We start from the raw sequence: 22,001 nt of genomic DNA, 5'->3' as shown, positions 1-22,001 counted from the left end.
TAAACTACACTATTTACAATATAGACCTGAAGACTCAGGAAAGGCATTCTGGCCTAGCAGCCACTGCACTACATACATTTAATAGATGAACTACCTGTATTGTTTGATCCTACAGTCACTGAAAGACCAAACCGCTTACTGAAGTCAGATGCACTAGAGTGACAGGATTAGATCCATTTTATAATGCAGTTACTATATATTGTTAACACAGACTGTACTAAAATCATGACTAAGACAGTTACCTAGCAGACCAGAAAACTCAAGGGGTGATTTAAAAAAAAAACCAAAAACAAAAAACACCCTATATATTCTTTTACAGAAAGAATACAGCAAAACAAATAAATGCAAAGGCAAGAGATTTATGAATACAACACTCATATAAAAGAATTGGTATTCAAGTGTTAACGTCTGTACATTACTTTTCATTTACTATGTTTTAGATATCCTTTGAGGATCATTCTTCACACACAATGCTTGCTACTTCAGCGTCAGTATGATATTCATAGTGTACACTTGCATAACAATATGCATTATTTCGTAACTGGATGTAGTCTTAGAAGGTTACAATCATAAAAAAAAAGATTGCAAACATTTCTGTTTACGCCTGGCAAGTGCTCTATCATAATACTCAAGGATAGCCAATTATTTGATGGGGGTTTTTTTGTTTGGGAGGGGGAGGGGAGTTTGTTTTTCTTTCTTCTCTTAGCCATTTTCTCATGATCACTGCAAACCCAGCCTTATTGAGCCAGAAGTACATGTTATGTTATGGCTTCTTCCCTTTTAATCGGCAGCAGTCTGTAGATAGCAGGTAGAAAAATTCAGTGCTGTGTGCCACAAAATAAGAATCCCTTCCTGGGAATCCTAATTGTAAAAAGCAGGGATTCTAGCAACAATTACAATTAAGTATACATTTCCATCAACAGAGTTAGATGATTTTCCTGCCACACACAGACACAGAGAAAACTGAATACAAAGTCTCTCCCCCAGCTCCTTTAAGTCAACAAAAGTAAATAACCTAAGTAAAGTCAGACCACATTTATTACTCATGTTTGCTATTCCTGTGTCTTTTTCACCCCATGATTTTCTTGTGTTTTACATGTAGTCATACAAACAGCAAAAAATACCCCAAAGTTACATTTGTAAAACGGAGCTGAATCAAACACCTATGAGTCACCAAGTTCAAGGGTATGGCCAAAACAATCTTCCTTTAATCCAATCCATTGTGTCTCAGTCTCACAGCATAAGAACGCCCCATATTTGGAAACCTGTGCAATACTAAGACAATGGGATAGATTAAAGACAGCGTTTTAATAATAACTCAGAACTTCCTTGTTCTGAAGGTTGTGTGTCAGACCTTAACATTAAGTCAATGATGGTTTTAGTTTTTTTCTTTTTTCCTTTGTTGATACTCATGATAAAAACCCACAATAAGCCTAGTTTTTGAAGAATTCCTAGCACCCACACTTTTCTCTGGCTTCTACTGACTGCTCAGCACTTTTGACAGTTGGGGTATTTATGTGCACCTGACATGGTAACAAATGGGAGGTCTGAAGACGAGTTCTGTGTAAGCTTGAAAGCTTCTCTCTCTGACCAACAGAAGTTGGTCCAATAAAAGATATTGCACCTTACCCACCTGGTCTCCCTATTATTACATATTAGCAGAAAGGAGTGAATCCTGCCTCTCCTACAGATCTTCAGCATTCTGTTTAGCTTGCAGTGTCAACATGCAACCACATCATTCATTGTAGCAGCTCCTTCAGAGCCATGCACTAACAAGACAACTTAATGTTCAGTAAGGGACAAATCCTCTCCCCAACATTCAACCCAAGAAACTCAGCTGGACGCTGGGAAATTCTCCACGGGAAGAATTCCCTTCCCAGGCTTCAGCGCCTCTCCGCAGCTGCTACTCCAGACAGAAGGCTAGAGTAGAGTCTGCAAGCCGTGCATGCCTCTATTCTATGAGAGGGAAGAGAAGGAAGGATCGCTGAGGATTCACCCCGCCCCAAATCCTGACTGTGCAGCAATGTACACAGATCTCCCAGAGCCGGCAGGGATTGCACATGCCCAGCAAGGACTCTTCAAATTCTGCCTCCATCGCCTGTGCACTGAGACTGCACTTGGCCTGCAGTCATAGAGTAACAGGACAGGATTTACATTGGTATGTTGGATGACCTCATAACACTGAGCTACGCATTTTCAACGTAGTGCACAAGCAGGAATTGCACTGCTAAATGGGTGTGTTAGTCACATGGCCAAATCGCCACAAGTTCCATCAAAAATGTATCATCAATATGTAGTAAAAATCCCTATGAGACGTAATTACTGGGAATGTGCAATTGCCTCTTAGAAGTAAATAGTAATTTTAACTGAGCTTGGTGTTTTTTCAAAAACATCAAGAGGGTCTAGTTTACATTATGGATGACACACCTATAAAAACTTATTTTTAAATTGTCATTTTAAGTTACAGAAATGAAAACAAGTGTAAAACCAGTAAGCTTCTTTGGCACGCCTGTAATATGAAGATAACCCTTCCTTTTGGGAAGTACACCTCATGACAAATCTCAGATCAGATTGAAATGTTGCAATCACTTAACTGACAAGTGGTGATGCAGCATTCATTATATCAACACTTATCTGGCACTGCTGTAGTTTATGTTTATTCTTCTGTAGTATCCTACTTCAGCACTAAAACACCAATTCCCAACAAAGACAACCCTACTGCATTACAACATATACAGTTACTAGCTTCAAGAAAGAAGGCTAGAATGAAAGAGTACGTGTATATGTATGTTCAAAGCAAGGTATGTAAGCAACTCTGCCATTCTTCAGGCATCCAAGGACAAGCCCTCAGGTCAGAGCCTACTCTGCACTGGGGCTATCCTCCACCCCTGCAAATGACATTAACACATACTTTTTACAGCCCAGGTAATCACCCTAGATTACCTGTACTGTGCCCAAGGAAATGTAAAGGTTTTACAACTAATCTCGAACCCAATCCAGATAATAACTAGGTCTTGTGGGCCCTTGTCTTCAGAATTCCCTCTGCCTTACACCAGCTACACAGCGAGGCCTAGAGCAGGGGGAAGGCAGTTGAGCTGTATTAATCAAGTCAGGTAACAAGGTCACCTGAAACAAGCAGTTTCAAATATATACAGAGGAGACTTGTTTACTCTCTAAAAGTGGAAAGAGGTACAGAAAGGCAGGACTAGTCTGGAGAGAGGCCCAGTGTTTAGAAGCCTTTGTATAATAACAATTTGCTGTTTAAAGGGTTGATCTGTTCATTTCTATTTGTTCAGGTCATCTATTTCAGAGAGACTTAGAACTCAAAAGATGTGCATTTTAAATCACTAGTGCAAACACATACAAACACAGGAAAGGTTTCCTATTTCATCCCGTAACTCCGTGGCAGTGCTGACTTGCACAGACACACACTCTTCTCATTATATAATAGGAAGTGAAACAATGTCCATAAGAAAACTGCATCCTACCATCTAAAAAGGGGGATGGTAACAGGGAAAGCTCATTCCAGACTGAGTTATTTTTACCTCGTGGAGCGTGAGATGTTTGCCATCCTTTCTTTTTGAGTCAAATCTGCCATATATTGCACTGTATTTCCTAATCTCCTCCTCTTTGCGAGGGTCCTCATCACTCATCTCAAAGATGTGACCAATCATCTTTGCCAGCTTCTTGTTCGTTTTCAGTAACTCCTTTACTTCATTGAAGTCACTTTTGGGCAGGGAGGGAACCATGCGTTCCACGCATTCGGCAACTGACAGAGCAGCCGCAGCATCTAGGGTCTCAGTGTTTTCCTTTGGTGAAGCTGGAGAGCCAAGGTCAGCAGGGGAAAGGCTGTGTTCGCTCTCTGTAGTGTGGTGACCTTGCCAGAGTCTTGGTTCACTGCTGCTCTGCAGCGGTAAGTTTCCTACCGCATCAGATTTGCCTGCACCCACGCTTTGCACGCACGTGGTGGCAGCACATTTTGGAATCTTCAAGTGAGGCTCCCTGGTATTACTATTCCTTTCATAACTAGGGCAGGATATTCCCAGCCAAGCAGGGGACCCTTCTGGTAATTTATAGATTGGAATGCTACTGACTGGTAAGGAAGTGAGAGGCTGATTAAAAAGACCAGGGTTTGTGACCCAGTCCCTCAAAGCCTTTTGCAGTCTTCGGACATGAAGAGGCTTGCTAGCCATGCCTACAAGAGCCATTATCTCCAAGAATTCCTCTTCACCTGCTTCACATAGCTGCTGCACATCATCACCTCCCTGCTGAATGAAGGCATCAAAGTAGAATAAGAGATTTGCTTTTTGTAATATTCGATAGAGTTGCAACTCTCCAAGGGTTCTGGGTAAAGCGGACGCCATCACAGATGATAGAACCTGCAAAGAGTAAGAATGTTAATTACAAAATAGTCTTTAAACTATAAAATCTTACTCATATTCCTAAACCTAGGATGTTAGACAGACAAGGTGGGTGAGGTAATAGCTTTTATTGGACCAACTTCTGTTGGTGAGAGAGAAGCTTTCAAGCTTACATAGAGTTCTTCTTCAGGTCTGGGCAAAGAAGAGCTCTGTGTAAGCTCGAAAGCTTGCCTCTCTCACCAACAGAAGTTGGTGCAACAAGATAATATCTCACCCACCTCGTGTCTCTAATATCCTAGGACCAACACAGCTATAACACTGCACAGACTTCGGACTATTAACTCAGAGGGGAGGATATTTTTCCTCGTTATAAGATCTTTTACAGCTACAAAGAAAGGTGTTGCATTTTCCCCTTTGACCAATAGGCATGCTATTGGATAAGGCATAAAGATTAGGGACGAAAGTCCATGGTTGAAACATTTCTGAATAAAGCTCAATGGATCCCACGCTGAAATTTCAATGAAGCTGTGAAGGAAAAAAGGTAACTCAAGGATAGACTTAGCTTATTTTCAGTTTCCCCCTTCAGATTTGTTCCTAAGAATACACCACCATATTTCTTTTGCTGCTGCTTAGTGGAGCTCTTTGCGACTATTTCAATTCAAAATATAACAGACTACCTCAATGGTAACATAATACTTGCAGACACAATAAAGGAAACAGCCCCCCCATCTCTGACTTCTCTTACCCCTGGACTCATTTTGTCCCCAAATGCCAGGATTAGAGCTGGAAAAATAACTTTTCAGGCATCCTGTAAAACCTAACAAATCTGTGCTCTGGTGGACTGTGATGGGAAGGTGCTGAAGTATCAAGAGTTCCTCAGACTTCTTGTGAAGACCCTCCCATTTTCAAACAGAGGGGGACCTAGTACCTGATTCTTATCTCAATTTTGGCAATATCACACAAAGGGACGGAGAGAGAGAGACTGACTGATACTCTCTCTCGGTTCGCAAAGTACTGAAGAATTCAGAGGTTTTACAGCTTAAATCTGCATCTTGAACTCTGCCTGGTATCTAATAGGCAGCCCATGCATATTATACTGATTGATGTTCATGCCCTTGACATGAAGCCCCACTCAGTAAGAGGGCTACTGCATTCTGAATAGTCCCAATATGCAGCCCCACCTAGAGCACAGTGCTGCAGTCCACGCTCCATGGAAGAAGTGGTCTACTTTCATATCTGCAGACGAGTATTTGTATTCATTTCAATAAAGGGAAAAGGGCATCAAAGCCCCTTGTTACCCATAAATCCTGTGAATGTTACTGCTGATAACAAGCAAATTTCTATTTTTTTAAAAATTATAAATATCAACTCAAAGGTTAGTTTTACAGATTCAGTGGGGTAGCTTCCAGTATTATTGTTTTACGCTAAATCATTGGTCATGAAAGGTTGGATTACATAATTTATAGTCTGCTACAGAAGTACTGGGACTACAACATGAAACAGGACAGCTAATATTCTTCCTGATCGCCTCTCACTCAACACTGTAAAATGGACAGATTAGAAGCCTACAGGGAAAGTTTGACAAAATGTGATGCATTCTACAAATTACTGGTCAGTGCTATAACTTTCAAAAACACTTTAATACCAGAATGGATAACTGTGTGTGTGCAGGCACATTGCTAGTAAAAAATTAAGCAGAAATTATTTTTACATTTATATGACCTTTTGCCATCATTAACAGACCTTAAACATCCCAAGAAAATTGCAGGAACTAATAATGTTAGAGCTGAACTTTTGGTAACAAAGGTTTAGTTTTTAGATGCCTATTAAAAAAGCTTTGATTTGATTAAATACTACCGATGAAACTGAAAATTAAGAGAGCTATATAAACTTCACAAACTAGATATGGTAGTGACAGGATGTATGTGAACATTCAGGTAAGAAAAGGACTTGCACAAGTAGTATTAAATTTTGTCCACTGGTGTGTCTGAATCACAATTGACAGCATTAACTGTTTTGAGAAGCCACCTTAAGTGTCACAACTGGTTAGACCAGAACCTAACAAAGTATAACCTATGAAATGCAATAATGAAATTGTATAGATTTATAAAAATTAAATATTGCTGCAAAATAGTTTAACTTACTGCAGATATCAATACAGATCATCATCATCCTCACAAGAAAAGTTATGCATTTGACATATTTCATTAAAAGCTACATAATTCAACAATTTATGAACTCTCATTAACAGAATGACAATACACTAAATGGACTTCATTCAAATTTTGGGAAAGCAGCAGTGGAATTACATCCAGCCCGTAAGTCCTAGGCAAGGTATGGAGCTGCGTTTCCAGTATATAGGCTGGAAGAATGGCCACAGCCCAGCAGCCCTTACCCAGAGGTTCTAACCAACACATCTCCTCATGACAGATAAAACTGGATCCATATATACTATGAAGGCATCAGTAATGAGTCCACAGTACTGTCTGTGCTGGATTTGCATTTAGAACAAGACTAAAATCCCTCTGTCTTGCATTTTAAAAACTGAATTTAGTCTTCAGATTTAGCATTGCAACTCTTCAGAGGAGGAGTGAATTTTCTATATTATTTTTTACGTAAGGTAATTACTAACATTTGCAGAGGAGACATTTACAAATGCTCCTTTTTGAGACATTGCCCTCTTTGCCCCCTCACATTTAACTGGGTTCTTCTAGTTCAACTCACACACACTAATATCATCTCAGACATGGGCCACCTGTGGACTTTTAAAATTAAACAGAAACTGTCATTCCCCTTGCTCAAGTATAACCTTATGCGGTTAAATACTGCCGTTTTCTGATGCTGCCTGCCTCCCTGACTTACCAGCTCCATTCAGCCCACACACACTAAAGCCCAGGAGTAGGCAGGCTGGTCAGGAGGAGCATGGGGGAAAGAGATGGTGCTTGAGCAGGAAGGAAGCTTACAGGAAGGAGGACTGTGAGGAATGCTGTGCAGGGAACTGGAGTCTCTATCGGGAGCCCATCTTAGATCTAAGCTCACAGCTTGGACTCCCAGATGCATTGTTGCCTGGTATGCTGAAGGAGTCAGGCAGCACTGTCAAGGCGTCAGTGCATCCATCCAGGGCTCCTCATGGCAGTGCTGCTTGCCATGCCAGGGAACTTGAGGCAGCATGTCAAGACGAGACATATATCGCCAGTACTTCAGCACTGCTGCCACAGTTTCCTGGTACAGCAAGCAGCAGTGCTGAGGAGACCAGAGAAGCAACTATATAAAGAAATGCAATAGTGAGACCTCTATGCACACCTATCCAGGACCCTAATTTATGCTCCCCTGAGGGGAAAGAGTTGGCAATTTTACCAAAGGAGGCATGGGGCCTATATATGTGCCCTCCCTCATACCCTTCTTGGGAGATCTCAGCCTCCCAATCTCTAGTCCCAGTGTGATGGCTGGCTTGGGTCTGGTAGATTCATACTCTCCTCTGGCAACACACAGGAATGTGTCCAGAAAAAGCTGACACTGCAGGAGGCAGCCAATAGCTCTGTCTGTCAGACACTTCCAACTGCAAGTCTCTGCCCTCTGTTATGCTATGAGAATGAGACGTGAACTCCCCGCACACTAGCATTACAGCTGGGGAACGTGAAGATCTCTCCATAGAGAGTCTGTGGGGAGCATGGTATCCTCCTCCAGCATCCTTGCTAACCCTTCCGTGCCAGCTTCAAGCCACATTCTTTCTGTCGACTCACTTTCGGGGAAGAGGCAGGGAAGAGCATAAGGGGAGCAGGTACGTGTGCATAATTAAAGAGCAACCCAGACTGGGCATGGAGGACCATGGGACTCTACAGAGGGCATATGGTGAAGAAATGTGTAGAAAGCCAGAACAGAGAGCAGGGTGGGGACACAATGAGAAGAATCCAAATTAACATTCATGTGAATAGGTACAAATAACACTGATGCAGACTTTTTTAAACATACAAAACACCCAACCTAGGAAATTCCCCAAAACAAGAACACTTTAAAATACATTTAAGGTTGCATATATCAACAATACAGCCACTAGTTAAATCTTCACCCATCCTTTGCAACCCACAGCCTTGCATTCTTTTTCTGACATCTCCTCACTCCCATTCCCCACCCACCATGTGTGTTCTCCCTCTGAACACCACGTCATCTTAACTCTGACCACAAATATTAAATACTGAAAAAACAAAACACAGCATTATTACAGACTTTCAACAATAACTTCCCAGAATGCTAAAGCTTTATTACAAGCAATTCCCTCCATTAACACACAAATGTATCAGACATCTACGCTACACATAATCATTTACTTCAATGCCACACCAACATCCTGAACAATCAGAAAGCAACCATTTCTAGCAATTCCAGCTGGTAGGAGTAAAGGATGCACGTTTTGTGTGGACGTACAGGGAGGAGGCATACTAGCTGTACGCGATGGATGTGGGGAGGTAATGCAGAGAAGAACTCAGGGTTGTGGGCTGCAAGTGATTTCCCAGCTTTTTTATGGTTGTGTTGTTGCAGCTGAGCAATTTTAACAGTGTTTTTAGTAGAAGTTTTTGTTTAGGAGGGATAGTATTTCAATTAAGCTGTCACTAATTAAAGTAGGAGTTGGCATAAGAAAAAAAAACAAACATCTAGCTTTTTTTTTTAAACCACCTTTAAGGTTAAATTTATTATAGCCAAAGCATGTTAGCACTACAGTACTTCTGCATCACTGCAACGTAAGACAAGCAATTTTGTTTTTGTTACCAGCTTGTATTTTTGAAGAATTTTGAACTGTGACATCAAATTCATTCTGTCCTGAAATGGAACAAAAGGCTTAAACTTAAGAGTGCATTTAGAAGGAAACTAGTAAGGTTAGCAGTTCCAAATTTGGAAAATCTTTTCAAGTGTTTGAGCAGAATGTGCTAATTTACTGATTTCCCCACCACTGCTATGCCACATTCTCAGCTCACACGCATTGAAAATTAGGTGCTACGAGTTGGATGTCAGTGCCAATCTTCAATGAACCACTGTGTGCATATGTTGGGAGGTTCAATAAGAGTTAATGATTACAATGAATCTTCACTGCATCTTTTAGATTTCAAATATAATCTAAACTGCTTAAGTCTCTCTAAAAGGAGACAAAAATAAGGTACCAGTGCTCTGATTCCGCAAGCTGCTCTGCACAGGTGGTCACCTCTTCCTACATGGAGCTCCACTGACATCAATAAAGCTTCACATGGGCACAGGGGTCTGCTGTGCAGAGCATGTCACAGGATGTATTCGTGTCAGGTTCCTACGTCACAATCCTTCTTACTGTGGTAGCTGGGCTCCAGGCTCAAGTTATTACAACAGTACCCATAAGTAAGTCCTGCATATAAAAAAGTGATTATTCCATAATATATTCTGATCACTGTTGGTGTTTTGAAAAGTCTCTAAAGACTAACTACATTCAGATCTGAGAGTTAGCTGCTATGCATATTCGTTATATTTTTGTAGTCTTTCTAAAAGACTTAACTATGGAAACAAGTTGCAGTAACCAAACTTAAAAAAAGAAAAGGAGTACTTGTGGCACCTTAGAGACTAACCAATTTATTTGAGCATGAGCTTTCGTGAGCTCATGAAAGCTCATGCTCAAATAAATTGGTTAGTCTCTAAGGTGCCACAAGTACTCCTTTTCTTTTTGCAAATACAGACTAACACGGCTGTTCCTCTGAAACCAAACTTAAAAAGTGATAAGAGGTAGACAAGATTATTGTACCAAAATAAAAAAAAATTCTAAGGTGATTCTCAAGTGTAGTCTACGAAATATAAATTTCATAGTCATATACAACAAGATGTGTATCTACATGATAAATATTTTGAAACTGTAAGACAACTGGGTACTGGAAAAAATGACACCACTGAACCTAAATATTTATTTACCAACTACAAAATATTCACTACAGATGCTCCATTTTTAGTTAACCTTGCTATGCCAAGGTAATCTATCAAGTTTTGTTTATGGCTGCCAAGATATTAGTTACAACCAAATTCACAGATCAGATGTCCACTCTTTCACACAACTCAGGTGCAACTTGGATCATAACAGAATTGGCTTGAAAGGAAAAACAAAACCAGATACCAGAAAAATATTTTTCAATTTTACATTTAAATTTGTATTTAAAAAAATCTCTTTACAATCCCTGAATTTGGGAGAAACAAGACACCTAGAATCAGAAAACTAACAGTTTCACCTAGGTTTTGGGAGACCCCCTACAAAGGCACATGGCCTTTGTAAATCCATTTATTAAGGTGGTTTTGATTTTCTATTAATGATGTGGGTACACAAGCATGCACTATTACTGCACATGTGGGTGTATGTACTGGATATGAAGTAAAACAGATACCCAAGCACAAAAGAATTGCACTTATTTTTTCCTAATCTGTGTTTCTACAGATCAGATTATTTTGAAGACACAATGCCTAGAGAGATTTTTAGTGTTTCTTTTAGCAATGAGATACAACAAACCCAAACGAGACAAAACTAACGAAGCAATAAATTAACATTTACAACACTTTTTATGAAGTAAAATCATTAACAATTTGTGCAATTGCAAAATCCTTCTACTACCCGGAGCTCTGGGGCACCGAGCCCACAACCTCACACCCAATGCCGTAACTGGTACAGTTGGGGTTGCACTCCCTCCCCCAACTCCGAAGGAAGAGACAATGCAAGGATGTTTCTGTACTTTCCGCCTACTCCCTTATCCCTTTTGCACTGGATTTCTCTGGGAATCACCCACACACACACACATGAATCCGCCCTCTCCTTCCGGCAATCTGCAGCAGCAGGAATAAACTCCTCAGCAGCAGCAACGAAAACACCCCACAGGGCAGAGAAGCAACATTTTTTCTTTTTTACAGTCCACTTTATCCTTCTCTTCCCCCTCCCACCCCATCCTTCTCGCCCTTAATGTATCGACAACTACAGTACACAGCCCCTCATCCGCAGCAGCATCCGAGCACCTAAGCAAGGCTGAACAATAACTTTTCACTTCCCTTGCAACAGCTCACACAGACCCTTTGCTGTAGCAGATATTTATAAACACATACACGCAAGCGTCTATTTTCACACACTTTCCAGAAGATAAAGCGCACTTTGCGAGAGGAGCCACACTCCCGCGCTGCACGCTACACACGCTTTACAAAAAACGCAGGTACACATCGCGGCGATACACGACCCGCAACAGGGTAACGCAGTGGGTTAACACGCACGCCCTGCAACAGGCTGTCGGCACGCGCCCCCCCGGCCAGACTTTGCAGCGGATCCCGAGTTTTGCAGCGGGCAGCGCGCACGCTGGCGGGGCACTAGCCGTCTCCATGCACACTCGCCGCGCAGGAGGGGACATACATACTTCGCGGGAGGAGGATGCTGCTACTGCCGCCGCCGGCGGCCTGGGGGTTTCTTCCGTCCTGCCCCGCCGCTGCAGACTCAGCCCCGAAGTTACTGCCAAGGACCCCCCCTGCCTGCGCGCTGCCGGCCCAGACTCCTCCTCTCCCATGGGTGGGGCGGGTGGGCGAGCCGGGCCCCTCCACCTCTTCCCTGGCCGGGGCTCGGCCGGCGGGCGCGCGCGCGGGGAGGGCGGGACGGAGGGAGCCGCCTCCCGCCCCCGCCGCCCCCTCCCGCGCGGTCACATGGGGAGATTCCGCTCTTGCTCCATGCGCCGCGCTCCGGCGTCCTCCCACGCGCGGCTGCGTGACGCAGGTCCTGGCGTGGGCCGCGGAGGGGTGGGGGCGGCTGCGGGCTCGGCTCGGCGGGGCGGGTCCGGCCCGGGGTGGGGGAAGCGGAGCCGCTTCAGGCGGGGAGTTCCGTCCTGCGCTGCTGCCCCGACTCCCGCAGGCAGACCTCTGCTGGCGGTGACAGGAACCCGCCCCGCGGCCCGGGTGCAGCCCCTCAGGGCGCCCCGCCGAGGCGCACGGCCCTGGGGGGCCGAGCGGAGAGAGCCTCGCTTGAAGCCGGCTCCGGGCGCTGACGGTCGCGTCCCGTAGAGCTCTCGGTGTCCCCCCTCAGCCCTGATCCGCCGACCCGCGGGCGGCCCGGCCTGTGACCGTGGAGGGAGGTAACCGGCTTCTCCCGGGCGGGTTTAGCTGGGATCCTCTTCAAAGCCGCCCTGCTCGCCCACCGGCTTGTGAAGAACCGTCTTTAGCCCCTGCCCTCCTCTGTCAGCCGCCACAGGTTTCCCATCTACCTCAGCCAGAAACTTTCACATCACTGCTGCAAGAGCCAAGAATTCAGGGGGTTCTGCCCTAGAGACAGCAGCGCTGGTTAGCGTCCAGATTCTTTTGCCTCTTTCACGTTTGTTTTCTTGGTGAATTCTTCTAACCCAAGGACGAGGCAGGTAGTTGAAAAAGACGTTATTCTGGGCTCTTCTTAAAATTCCCTGTGAGGCAGGTTGGGTATCCTTGATAGATCTTCCTCGCCCTGGTTAACGGGAAGGTGGAAGGGTTCTGCCACTGGTGTCTCTGAACTGGGCTTTGTTGTAAATTTAGCCAATGTGCAAGTGGCAGCGATGGAAGATGCAGAGGTGGAATTGATAGGAGCGGAATTGAAAAACTGTCTTGTGTGCAGGTGCATGGTTGAAAATCGGGAGTGAAGAGCAAAAGCTTCTAAGTGAAAATAGTGCTGATGAGAAGTGCCAATGTGATAGTCTTTGGGAATGAAATTCTGTATCCATAACATAGTTAAAGGCTTTCCTACATCAATTCTCAACACTAACCCGGAAGAACCACATCTAGGGATGAAAAACCAATTCATTTGACTTGGCCCTCCGGTTCCTGCCCTCTTATCTGAGACTGCCAACAAAGATACAGATTATTATAACTCTTTTATCATTGATGATTGACAGTGGTGATGGTGGCTTACTAAGAACCAGACCACTTATACATAGGCCTTCAAATGCTAACAACTTTCAGTCACTTACCAACATGAGCTGCATTCAAAGTGGGGACCTAAAAGGGAAAAACTCCGCCTCTTGAGCCAACTGACACCCAGTATGTTCTCATATTTAGCCATAATTCTTTTGTCTAGATCTGAAAGCAAGTGAACAGTAAACCACTGTGTCCTCTTTCTCCTCTTACATGTCAATGACTGTAATATACAAACCTTTATTATAAACTAGTAATCAGTGGAACCAGTAATAAAAAGTGAAACTTATAAAAGTAAAGGAAGTATTTGTAGATTTAATTAAATAATATGTTAATCTTAAAATTATTGTATTGATAATTGTGAAATTATGCTTTATATGACATTGTTCTTTCCATTTCTTATTAGACAGCTCTTTAGGGGGAATGCAGTCTGTTATTTACAGAGACTTACTGGTTGGGGTCAAGAATCAAACTGGTAATTTAGGTAAAGTTTCCTTGAAGTACTGATAAATGTAGTCATGACACAAACTATAAATTAATGTAGACTACTAATTGTTGCATATATTAACTGTGCAATGAATCAAAATAATATTCCCAATGGAACCAGAAAAATAGTGAGCTGTGTACAGAATAATACAAACTCCCCTTTTTTGTGTACCGAAATCTTCCAGCAAGGGTATTTCTTACTGTCTCCTTGATTTTAATAATGCCATCTAATGATGACAGCGGCAATGCTATTTCAGGGAATAGTTACTAGCCTCTTTGTGTAACCGTTTGATTAGAATATGGTGAATTAATTCCCCTTTTTGTAGATGTTTCTTTTCTGTGAAAACTTGACAAAAAACCGCAAAACAAAACAAAAAAAAAAAAAGGATTTATTTTTGTTCAATATCAAGATGAGGCATTGTGTCCTGGCTCACCAATTATGTGATTCTAGGCTTGACCGAATTACAATTCTAATTTTGTTCTCCTCCATTACTGCTTCATTAGAAGTTCATTTTAATTTTATGGATTTTTAAAACACAAAATATCCTCAGACCAAGTAAACTGAGAGAAAGCTATATAGTACACAATATTTAGCCAATATTCAAAAAGCAAGGCCAAGCAATTGATTAAAGGATCATTTGAGAATCTGAAACAATTTAAATCCTGCTTAGTGTGTAAGAGGGGAAAAAGGACAAAGTGTAAAGAATGAAAAAACAAAACAGGGAAAATCTAAAAATGTAATAAAACAGGTTTAATTAGCGTTAGGTGCTCACCTCAAATACAGATTCCTTTCTTGCCAATTTTAGACTGCATATGATTTTTTTTAAATAGGAGAAACTTAGCTTTTTTCTTTTTAGAGGGCATTTTCCATTGCCTTAAAATTATCAGTATGATACTAAAATTCATACTTGTTCGTTTGCATATGTGCTTGCCTGCTAGGAGGCTGAGTCATGTGCTAACCCTTTGATAACCACATTTAAACAAAACTGAGTTTGTTTTTCAATTTTTCAACTATTATGTCAGACAGCTTTTAAAACGATTTATTCAGGAAATCTTTGGTAGATCATCCACCATATGTACTTAAGGGCATCTGAAAACCAATATGTGATCTAAACAAGTTTGTAGAAAGTAAAACGTACATTTTAAATGGCTTTAGGGCTAAATTCTGCCCTCAGTGACTCTCGCACAACCTCAGTGAAGTCAGTGAATTTGCACTGGTATAACAAGGCAGAAGTTGGCCTGCTGCCTTTATTATGTTTTCTTACAGTAAACCTGCTTTTTGTCCATGCTAGTTGCCCATTTCAGAAATCTTAGCAAAATAAGAAATACTGTCATAAGGGAGTAGGGTGAAACCTTGTTAAAGCTGGTGAACAAAACACCCTTCATATAGGATAAAGCAGTTAGGCTTCTTTTTGGAGTAAGATAGCTGAAACATTATAAGCCACTGCTCAAAATGGGAGGCCACATGCAATGCTGGTCAGAAGCTGAGCTATGTGGGTAGAGGAGGTTTTTCTGGGGACTGAATGCAAATAGGGAGCTGGGAAGAGGTTGTTTGGTTAAGGTGTGTCTGTAAGTCAAAGCACCCAGAAGCAACCAGAGAAAGAGGCGGAGAGAAGTAGAAAGCCAGCAAACAGCAAAAGAAGCACTTGTAGCATGATTCTGAGGGAAAAAAAACACTAGAGAGCTTTTTGGGCAGAGTGCTGGCTGGGAAGAGATTTGGAACTGTGAGCAAAGAAACTTTCTGAACATAGTAGGAAAGAAACAGGAGGCAAACAGAACTTTGTGTACTTCTTTCTTTTGTATAATTCTTTGTAAATAAACAGAATTGCATCAAAGAAATTCCTGAATCTGTCATCAATTTCTCCTCTTAACAGAAACAGCCCAAGACCTCTGAATGTTGGCTAACCATCCAGGTCAAAAGGGGTAACAATATCGTTGCCCTGGCAAAGGGTGAAAAGGTGGTTTTCATGGTGAGCCTCCTTGTATCTAAGTGGTAGTCTTCCTCACCCAGAGGCTGCTCTAAAAGTGTTTCCATCCCTTTTTTCTGAAGGTAACTTTTCCTTCTTCAACTGGACTGGAGATTGAAGTATTCTAAGCCTCCGAAATAATTTTCAGCAAAAGCAAGACTAATTAACTGCCTCATTTTTATTTTGTGATACAGTCACAACGCCCTGTGTTTGTCTTTTTTCATTATAACTCTTTGAAACTAATTGTGTTAACCACATATATATTGGCTTGCATAAAGCCTGTTTACATTGCTATAAAGGTTCCTATGGCAAATTCTGCCTGAATGTTTATGCCAGAAATGCTACACAAGAGCCCTCTGTTTTTCTCATTGTCTCTCCCACGCATAATATGGATGGGTAGGAGTTTAGAAGGAGTGCATGCTCCACTTGCTTTGTGTACTGAGATCAAGGAATAGGCAGGTTACTGTAGAGGTTGCTGTTTTCAGTCTAACAAACTGATGCCACAAATCAGCAGTTCAATTCTGAACTCATTCCTAAGGCAAAACTGCCACTGACTTCAAAGGCAGTTTTGCCTAAGGAAGAACATCAAGCTTAGGCCCTAGGTGCATGTACAGAAATGGAATAGTCACTATTTAGGACTGCTGCAGGGGATGGAAGTAGAGATAGACAAACTCTTACTTAACACAGAGATGACTGTTGATATCTTTACCTTTGGGTCTGAGCCATGAGTCTACTAATGGACTAGCCACAGAGGTGCATGCAGCTTTTCTGTCTGGCATACTGCATGGTTCCCACGAGAAAACACGATTGTGCATTGCCCTGCAAAACCACAAAAATGTTCACAGTGCTACCTTCTCTCCTCCCACTCAAAATGGTTTTGCATATGCCCTTAGGCACTACAATAATAATAATTAAAGCTGTAAAATATTATCATCACACTTCGGTAGCACTTTCATCCCAAATGCTTTAAACACTATACATACAGTACAACAGATGCAGCCACCTCTGGGGACAAGGGGCAGCGACATTGCACAACAGCGTGGGGCATGAAATTTTTATCAGAGACACTGCAATAAACCTTTACTCTTACAAAGAGTTCCAAGAGCTCTTTATGGTGCAAACATACAAAGAATTCCTGCAAAACATTGTCCACACATCAAACTGTATGGAACTCAATTTATCTACTCTATAAGGAAGAAGGGCTATATTAATTCCTCTAGAGCACTTGAACCCAGGGATCACAATGTTTTATTTTCTCAATCTGGTGCTTAGAACACTTAGCCTCACCTCTGGCTTCTGATGGGTGCCACTGAAGCTGGCGTAAAATCACAGCCTTCTCCTGGGTTGCCCTAGATAACAAGTCTGGGAGGGAAGGATGAGGTACACTTTTCTTACATGCCTTCCCATATGATTAAATTTTGGGGTGGAAGGGAGAAAGCCTCGAGCAGGTGATGTGACAGCCATAGCGCTCCCCAACAGAAAGCAGGGTAGAAGTGCCTTTTGCAATGCTTTAAGGGAGAAGCTCATATTGTGCCCTGATCATATCTCATGCAACGACACAGCATGGAAGCTGGTGCAAAACCTACCAAAGGATTTTTTGATCTCTGGGACTTAAGTGCACTGGATCTGTTTACAGTCCCCCGACCTTTGGGAAACTATTCTCCAAGGGTTTTTCTGGGGCCAGGACAGGGTGGTGGGATTGGCTGGCAGGGGCTGAGGAATGGAAGGAATCTGATTTAGGATTGGGATTTTGGGACTCTTCCTTAGGAGACTGGGGCTGGGATTTTGGGACTCTTCATCTGGAGATCTGTTCTTTTTTGGTTGATTATGTTTTACATTTTGTGTTTTAACTGGTTGTAATATGCCTAAGGCATAGGATAGGTGCAACAGGGAAAACGTTAAAAAAAAAAAAAAAAAAAAAATCAGTGGGATCCAGTGTCCTGTGTACTACAAGCTCAGTACAAAGGATACCACATCTTCATAAGAGCATCTCACATCTATTTCAGACCTTCCTTGCTGAAGTGTTTACAAGCTGTGGGCTAATTTTCATAGATTTTAAGGCCAGAAGGGGCAATTCTGATCATCTAGTCTGACCTCCTGCGTAACCCAGGCCATAGAATTTTACCCAGTAATTCCTGCATACAGCCCAACAGTTTGTGGTTGAAATTCAGAAACGAGGCATAAAAGGGTGTAAGTTAGAGTCACTTACATGCAAAAGACCTACTTGAACCTACTTAGACCTGCTCTACTGTTGCATAAGGGTGTCAGAGTAGGTGTAATTTACATGCTGAAGAGCTGGAAGAAGATATAAGTTATTCCATTAGGTGGCTGGGTTCCTCGCATCCCTCAAAGACTGAAACATAGATTCACTTCCAAAACCCACAGAAACCCTTGGATTGTTGCGAAGGTTTAGTGCCACTTTGCAACCAAGAGCCCTCGATCCCCAGCTATAGCTGTTCCAGGGATCCCAGCCACAAAGGGGCCAGGAAAGGGAATATAGCCCAAATGTGAGCTCTGCATGGATTGCAGGGTGCGTATGTGGGTGTGTGGAATGGGAGGTCTGTGCCCCCCTAATTATATCCCCAATCTACACTGGCCCTCCTACCTGCCCAGCCAGCCCAGTTCCTCCCTCTTCCCCTTGCATGGATTCCAACCCTACAGAGTGCTCTCTTGGGACACCTAAGAAGATAACAGGTAATATTTCTGCTGAGGTGGCTTCCCCTTCCTTCCCAATTTACTGCACAGATCTAGAGAGAATGATCTGTGTTTTTCATTTTATTTCTGATTTCTTAAAACAGATTAAATACACACAGAGTATGGAGGTAGCATATAATATACACAAGAATATGTATGGGATTGATTCCTTTTATTATAACTCTTCCCTCCCCCCCCCCCCAAATGTTAGAGTTTATCATGGGTCTGTATAAGATCTGAGTCTCAGATTGATAACCGTATATGTTCCATAGAATCAAAGAAAAAATCAACAGCAAGCAATTATATTCAGGAAGACAAGACAGCAAAACTGCAAGGCTGCCAACACAGCAGCTGGTATAGCTCCCTTAAGAGTTTCAAGCAGAATGTCTCCCACGGTTTGGTTCCCAGCTTCCCTGACTGCCACCAGAAGAGATGAAGTGGGGAGGAGGAGAAGGAAGGGCACAATGTGAGGGCGTATGTGGCATTTCACCTCCTCATTACAGTCTGTTTAATTCTGCTAGGTCACAACTACTAGTGGTCATAACACAATTATTATTTCAAATGTATGTTTTAAACATATTTCTTAGGGATGCTATTAATGTGTGTGAAGAAAACACTCAAACTGTTTGCTTTTAATTATGAAGACTGAAAATTAATTGCATATGCATCTATGTTTTTATTATCTATCATTTATATTGCGCCAAGTGTCCATAACACTGTGCAATGAGTGGGATGTGCCAAACAGATGACAGTGCCTGTTAAAAGTCCATGCCCCAGAGATTTTACGTCTAAAGGCACCACATAGGTATAAGCTAGTGTAACATACTGCAGAGCAAACACAAACACAGAACAGGGTGTAGCTTTGATAGCTGGAACTCCTCCCTGTACAGGGGAGTAACAAAAAGGTTTATGAAGGAGGGTGCATAATGAATATTAAGCAACAGACTGTTCCAATGAGAGGGGGCAAGATGAAAGTGAAAAGTATAAGGAGTGGGCGAAGTACACAAAAGGAGCAATCATGAGAGAAGCTTGGGTGGAGACTAGGGAATGGAGTGGTGTGTAGGAGTTGATGAGGGCAAAGATGTAGGCAGGGCAGAGCTGTGCAGAGAGTTAAAATGAAGAGAAGTTTTAACCTGATGGGAGGGTGGAAGCCAGGGAGATATGGTCAGAATGGAAGGAGAGGAAGCAGTCTCAGCAGCAATGTAGTGTGAAGCTTCCTACTGATTCTCAAGATACAGATTGATTGAGTATAAAGCCAGAAGAGACAGATACAATCATAGAATGTGATCTCCTGTATAAACACAGGCCAAAGAATTTCACCCAATAATCTAGTTACTTAGTCCTTTGTCAATAAAATGGCAAAATAAAATAATAAATAAAATAATAATAATAATAATAATTATTATTATTACTAGAAAGTTTGGATTAATCCCTTAAAGGAATTCTCAGTCTTTGCCAGACTTCAGACATTTGAGTCATTTCAGTCCTTTTAGGGAAACAAACTGAGAACTCTGCAAGCACATGATTAATAAAAAATAATAATACTTTTCCCTTGTATGGCACTGTTCACCTGAGGATCTCACAGGACTTCACTAACATTAGTTATGTAATGATCTTCAACACCATTCCATTTGCAAAGCTCTGCATATGTGTTACTTAATAATGACTATTAAAGTCAATAGAAACTGTTGAGCAAAAACTTTACTTATCACTTTGGAAATGGAGGTCTTTATGGTCTTCTCCCATGGGGCATGGCAGGTAGTCAAAGCAACTTAGCTTGTACTAATGGGGTCAGAAGGCGATTCATGAAGAGGAAAGGCAGCTAACACCATATTGCTGATGGCACCTGCTTTGTACAAGTTAAGAATCAGAGTCATTCTGAATCGTGCAGAAGGGGCCTAGCAGAAGTGGGAAGGAGTAAGGAATAGCTGCTCTCCATGACAGGTTCCCTTCCTTAAACTGCATAGGCTCTAGAAATAGAACCCAAATGTCAGTGGCACTATGAGCAACTTCCACATGTTCTGTGACCTCCAGTGGCCACAGTCACATGATCTCCTCCACCACTGAGACTAACAGAAAAACTGCACAGGGGCCAGTGGTGTTTTCACTGCTGAGAGTATGGGAGGTATACGGAGGTAGGAAGGACTCATATGAACAGGCCTAGATCCATAAGGTTTGCACTGCCATCAGCTGTGAATCACAGACATAAATGTGAATTCCTGCCCAGTCCACACCCCTGCCTGCCACATCATAGCAACAGGAGGATGCACCAGTGCTGATCCCTGGCTGTCACTCAGGAAGTATTCCAGGTGTGTTCTCCTGAGCTGGGTAATTTAATGCAAAAGTCTCATTAAGAGGAAAGAATGTTCACATCTGCTAGGTAAAATATACCCTAATGAATAACAAAAAGGTGAGTGAGTTTAATACACATGGACTGAGGGACAAATAGGACTAGTCAGAACTACACAAAATGCCGTAAGGAACTGTGCAAAATTCCCCTATGCAACTCTACCAATTTGGATCAATTCGGAATTATAACAACCTTGCAATAACTATCCTGAGTCTCTCCTTCATAGAAATAGATGGTAGTTCAATGGGTTTAGGATACTGACAAATGAAGATCAGGATGGGACCACCAAAAAATTAATTCCTTAAACAAAGCCAATATGTGAACTCCTGTTTCAAGAGGCGCAAGGCAAGTGCATTGCACTAACACCACCATCTAAAACCCCATGCATGTTGCTTAATACCTTTTTTCAGTGCTAAGAATATATTTTATTTAATTCTTTGGTCTGTAAAAATAGTGGCGGGGGGGAGAGGGGGAGGAGAGAAAACCTGGTTTGAGTGACAGCAAGTGTGGCTTTACACCCCAGGAGTGGGTGTTTGGCTTAGCATCCAGTCACTTAGATCTCATCAATACCCTGAGGTGGTTTTTAGTTTATAACTTTAATCTTTTAATCTTTCTCTCTCCCTGTGTGTGGGAGAGCAGCTCGTTGGTGGGTAAATTCTATAGCCTCTCTCTCTCTCTTTGCTTCGTGCATGTATGTAGTGTGAGTTCTGTATGCCTTACCTAATTTTGATACCATGGGTAAAAACTGAGACCACAAGCAAACAATGAGTGGTGTGATCATTCCCAGTGGAAGAGCTTTCATAAGGATAGGTATGGAGACAAAACACCTAAATTTCCTTAAAGACAAGGCATGTCAGGGCCAGCAGCACAGGTCTTCATTGTAGGAAGGTGATTGCCCAGGGAAATGAGCAACAACTAATAAAAACTCTAACCTAGTAATAAAAAAACTTTACTACACACAATTTTGTATACTTGCATTTGAGAATAATAGAGCTGCTGCAAATGCAGCGTCTATGTAGTGTCTTTGACAGGGTCATCTCAAGATTAGAGCAAAGAGTGAGAAGTCAGGATTCCTCGTTATTAAACCAAGATGATTGGCTTGCTGTGTGACCTTAGACAAGTCACTCAGACCAAACTTTTCAAACTTGAGTGCCTAAAAATGGGGGTGAAATCCTGGCTTCTTTGAAGGAGTGGCAAAACTCCTATTGACTTCAGTGGGAACAGGATTTTACCCAA

At 42.2% G+C, this 22,001-nt stretch overlaps 1 protein-coding gene across 2 annotated transcripts in view; it reads right to left on the bottom strand.

Annotated features, from left to right (window-relative positions):
- The window catches only part of NAB1 (NGFI-A binding protein 1), a 48,651-nt gene that overhangs the window by 20,803 nt on the left and 5,847 nt on the right, over positions 1 to 22,001 (bottom strand). The window contains exons 1-2 of one of the 2 annotated variants that reach the window (XM_048869912.2): positions 11,759 to 11,944; positions 3,546 to 4,379 (exon numbers count right to left, since the gene is read on the bottom strand). In XM_048869912.2, the coding sequence (XP_048725869.1) occupies positions 3,546 to 4,379; positions 11,759 to 11,905 (981 nt within the window). In that variant the 5' untranslated portion in view covers positions 11,906 to 11,944. Of the gene's footprint in view, positions 1 to 3,545; positions 4,380 to 11,758; positions 11,945 to 22,001 lie in introns of those variants that run through there. The other variant, XM_075118025.1, reaches the window with a different exon arrangement.

Source organism: Caretta caretta, chromosome 11 (genome assembly GCF_965140235.1).
Source record: "Caretta caretta isolate rCarCar2 chromosome 11, rCarCar1.hap1, whole genome shotgun sequence".
In the NCBI taxonomy this organism is placed as follows: Eukaryota; Metazoa; Chordata; order Testudines; family Cheloniidae; genus Caretta; species Caretta caretta.
This window is presented reverse-complemented; position numbering and strand designations above follow the sequence as displayed.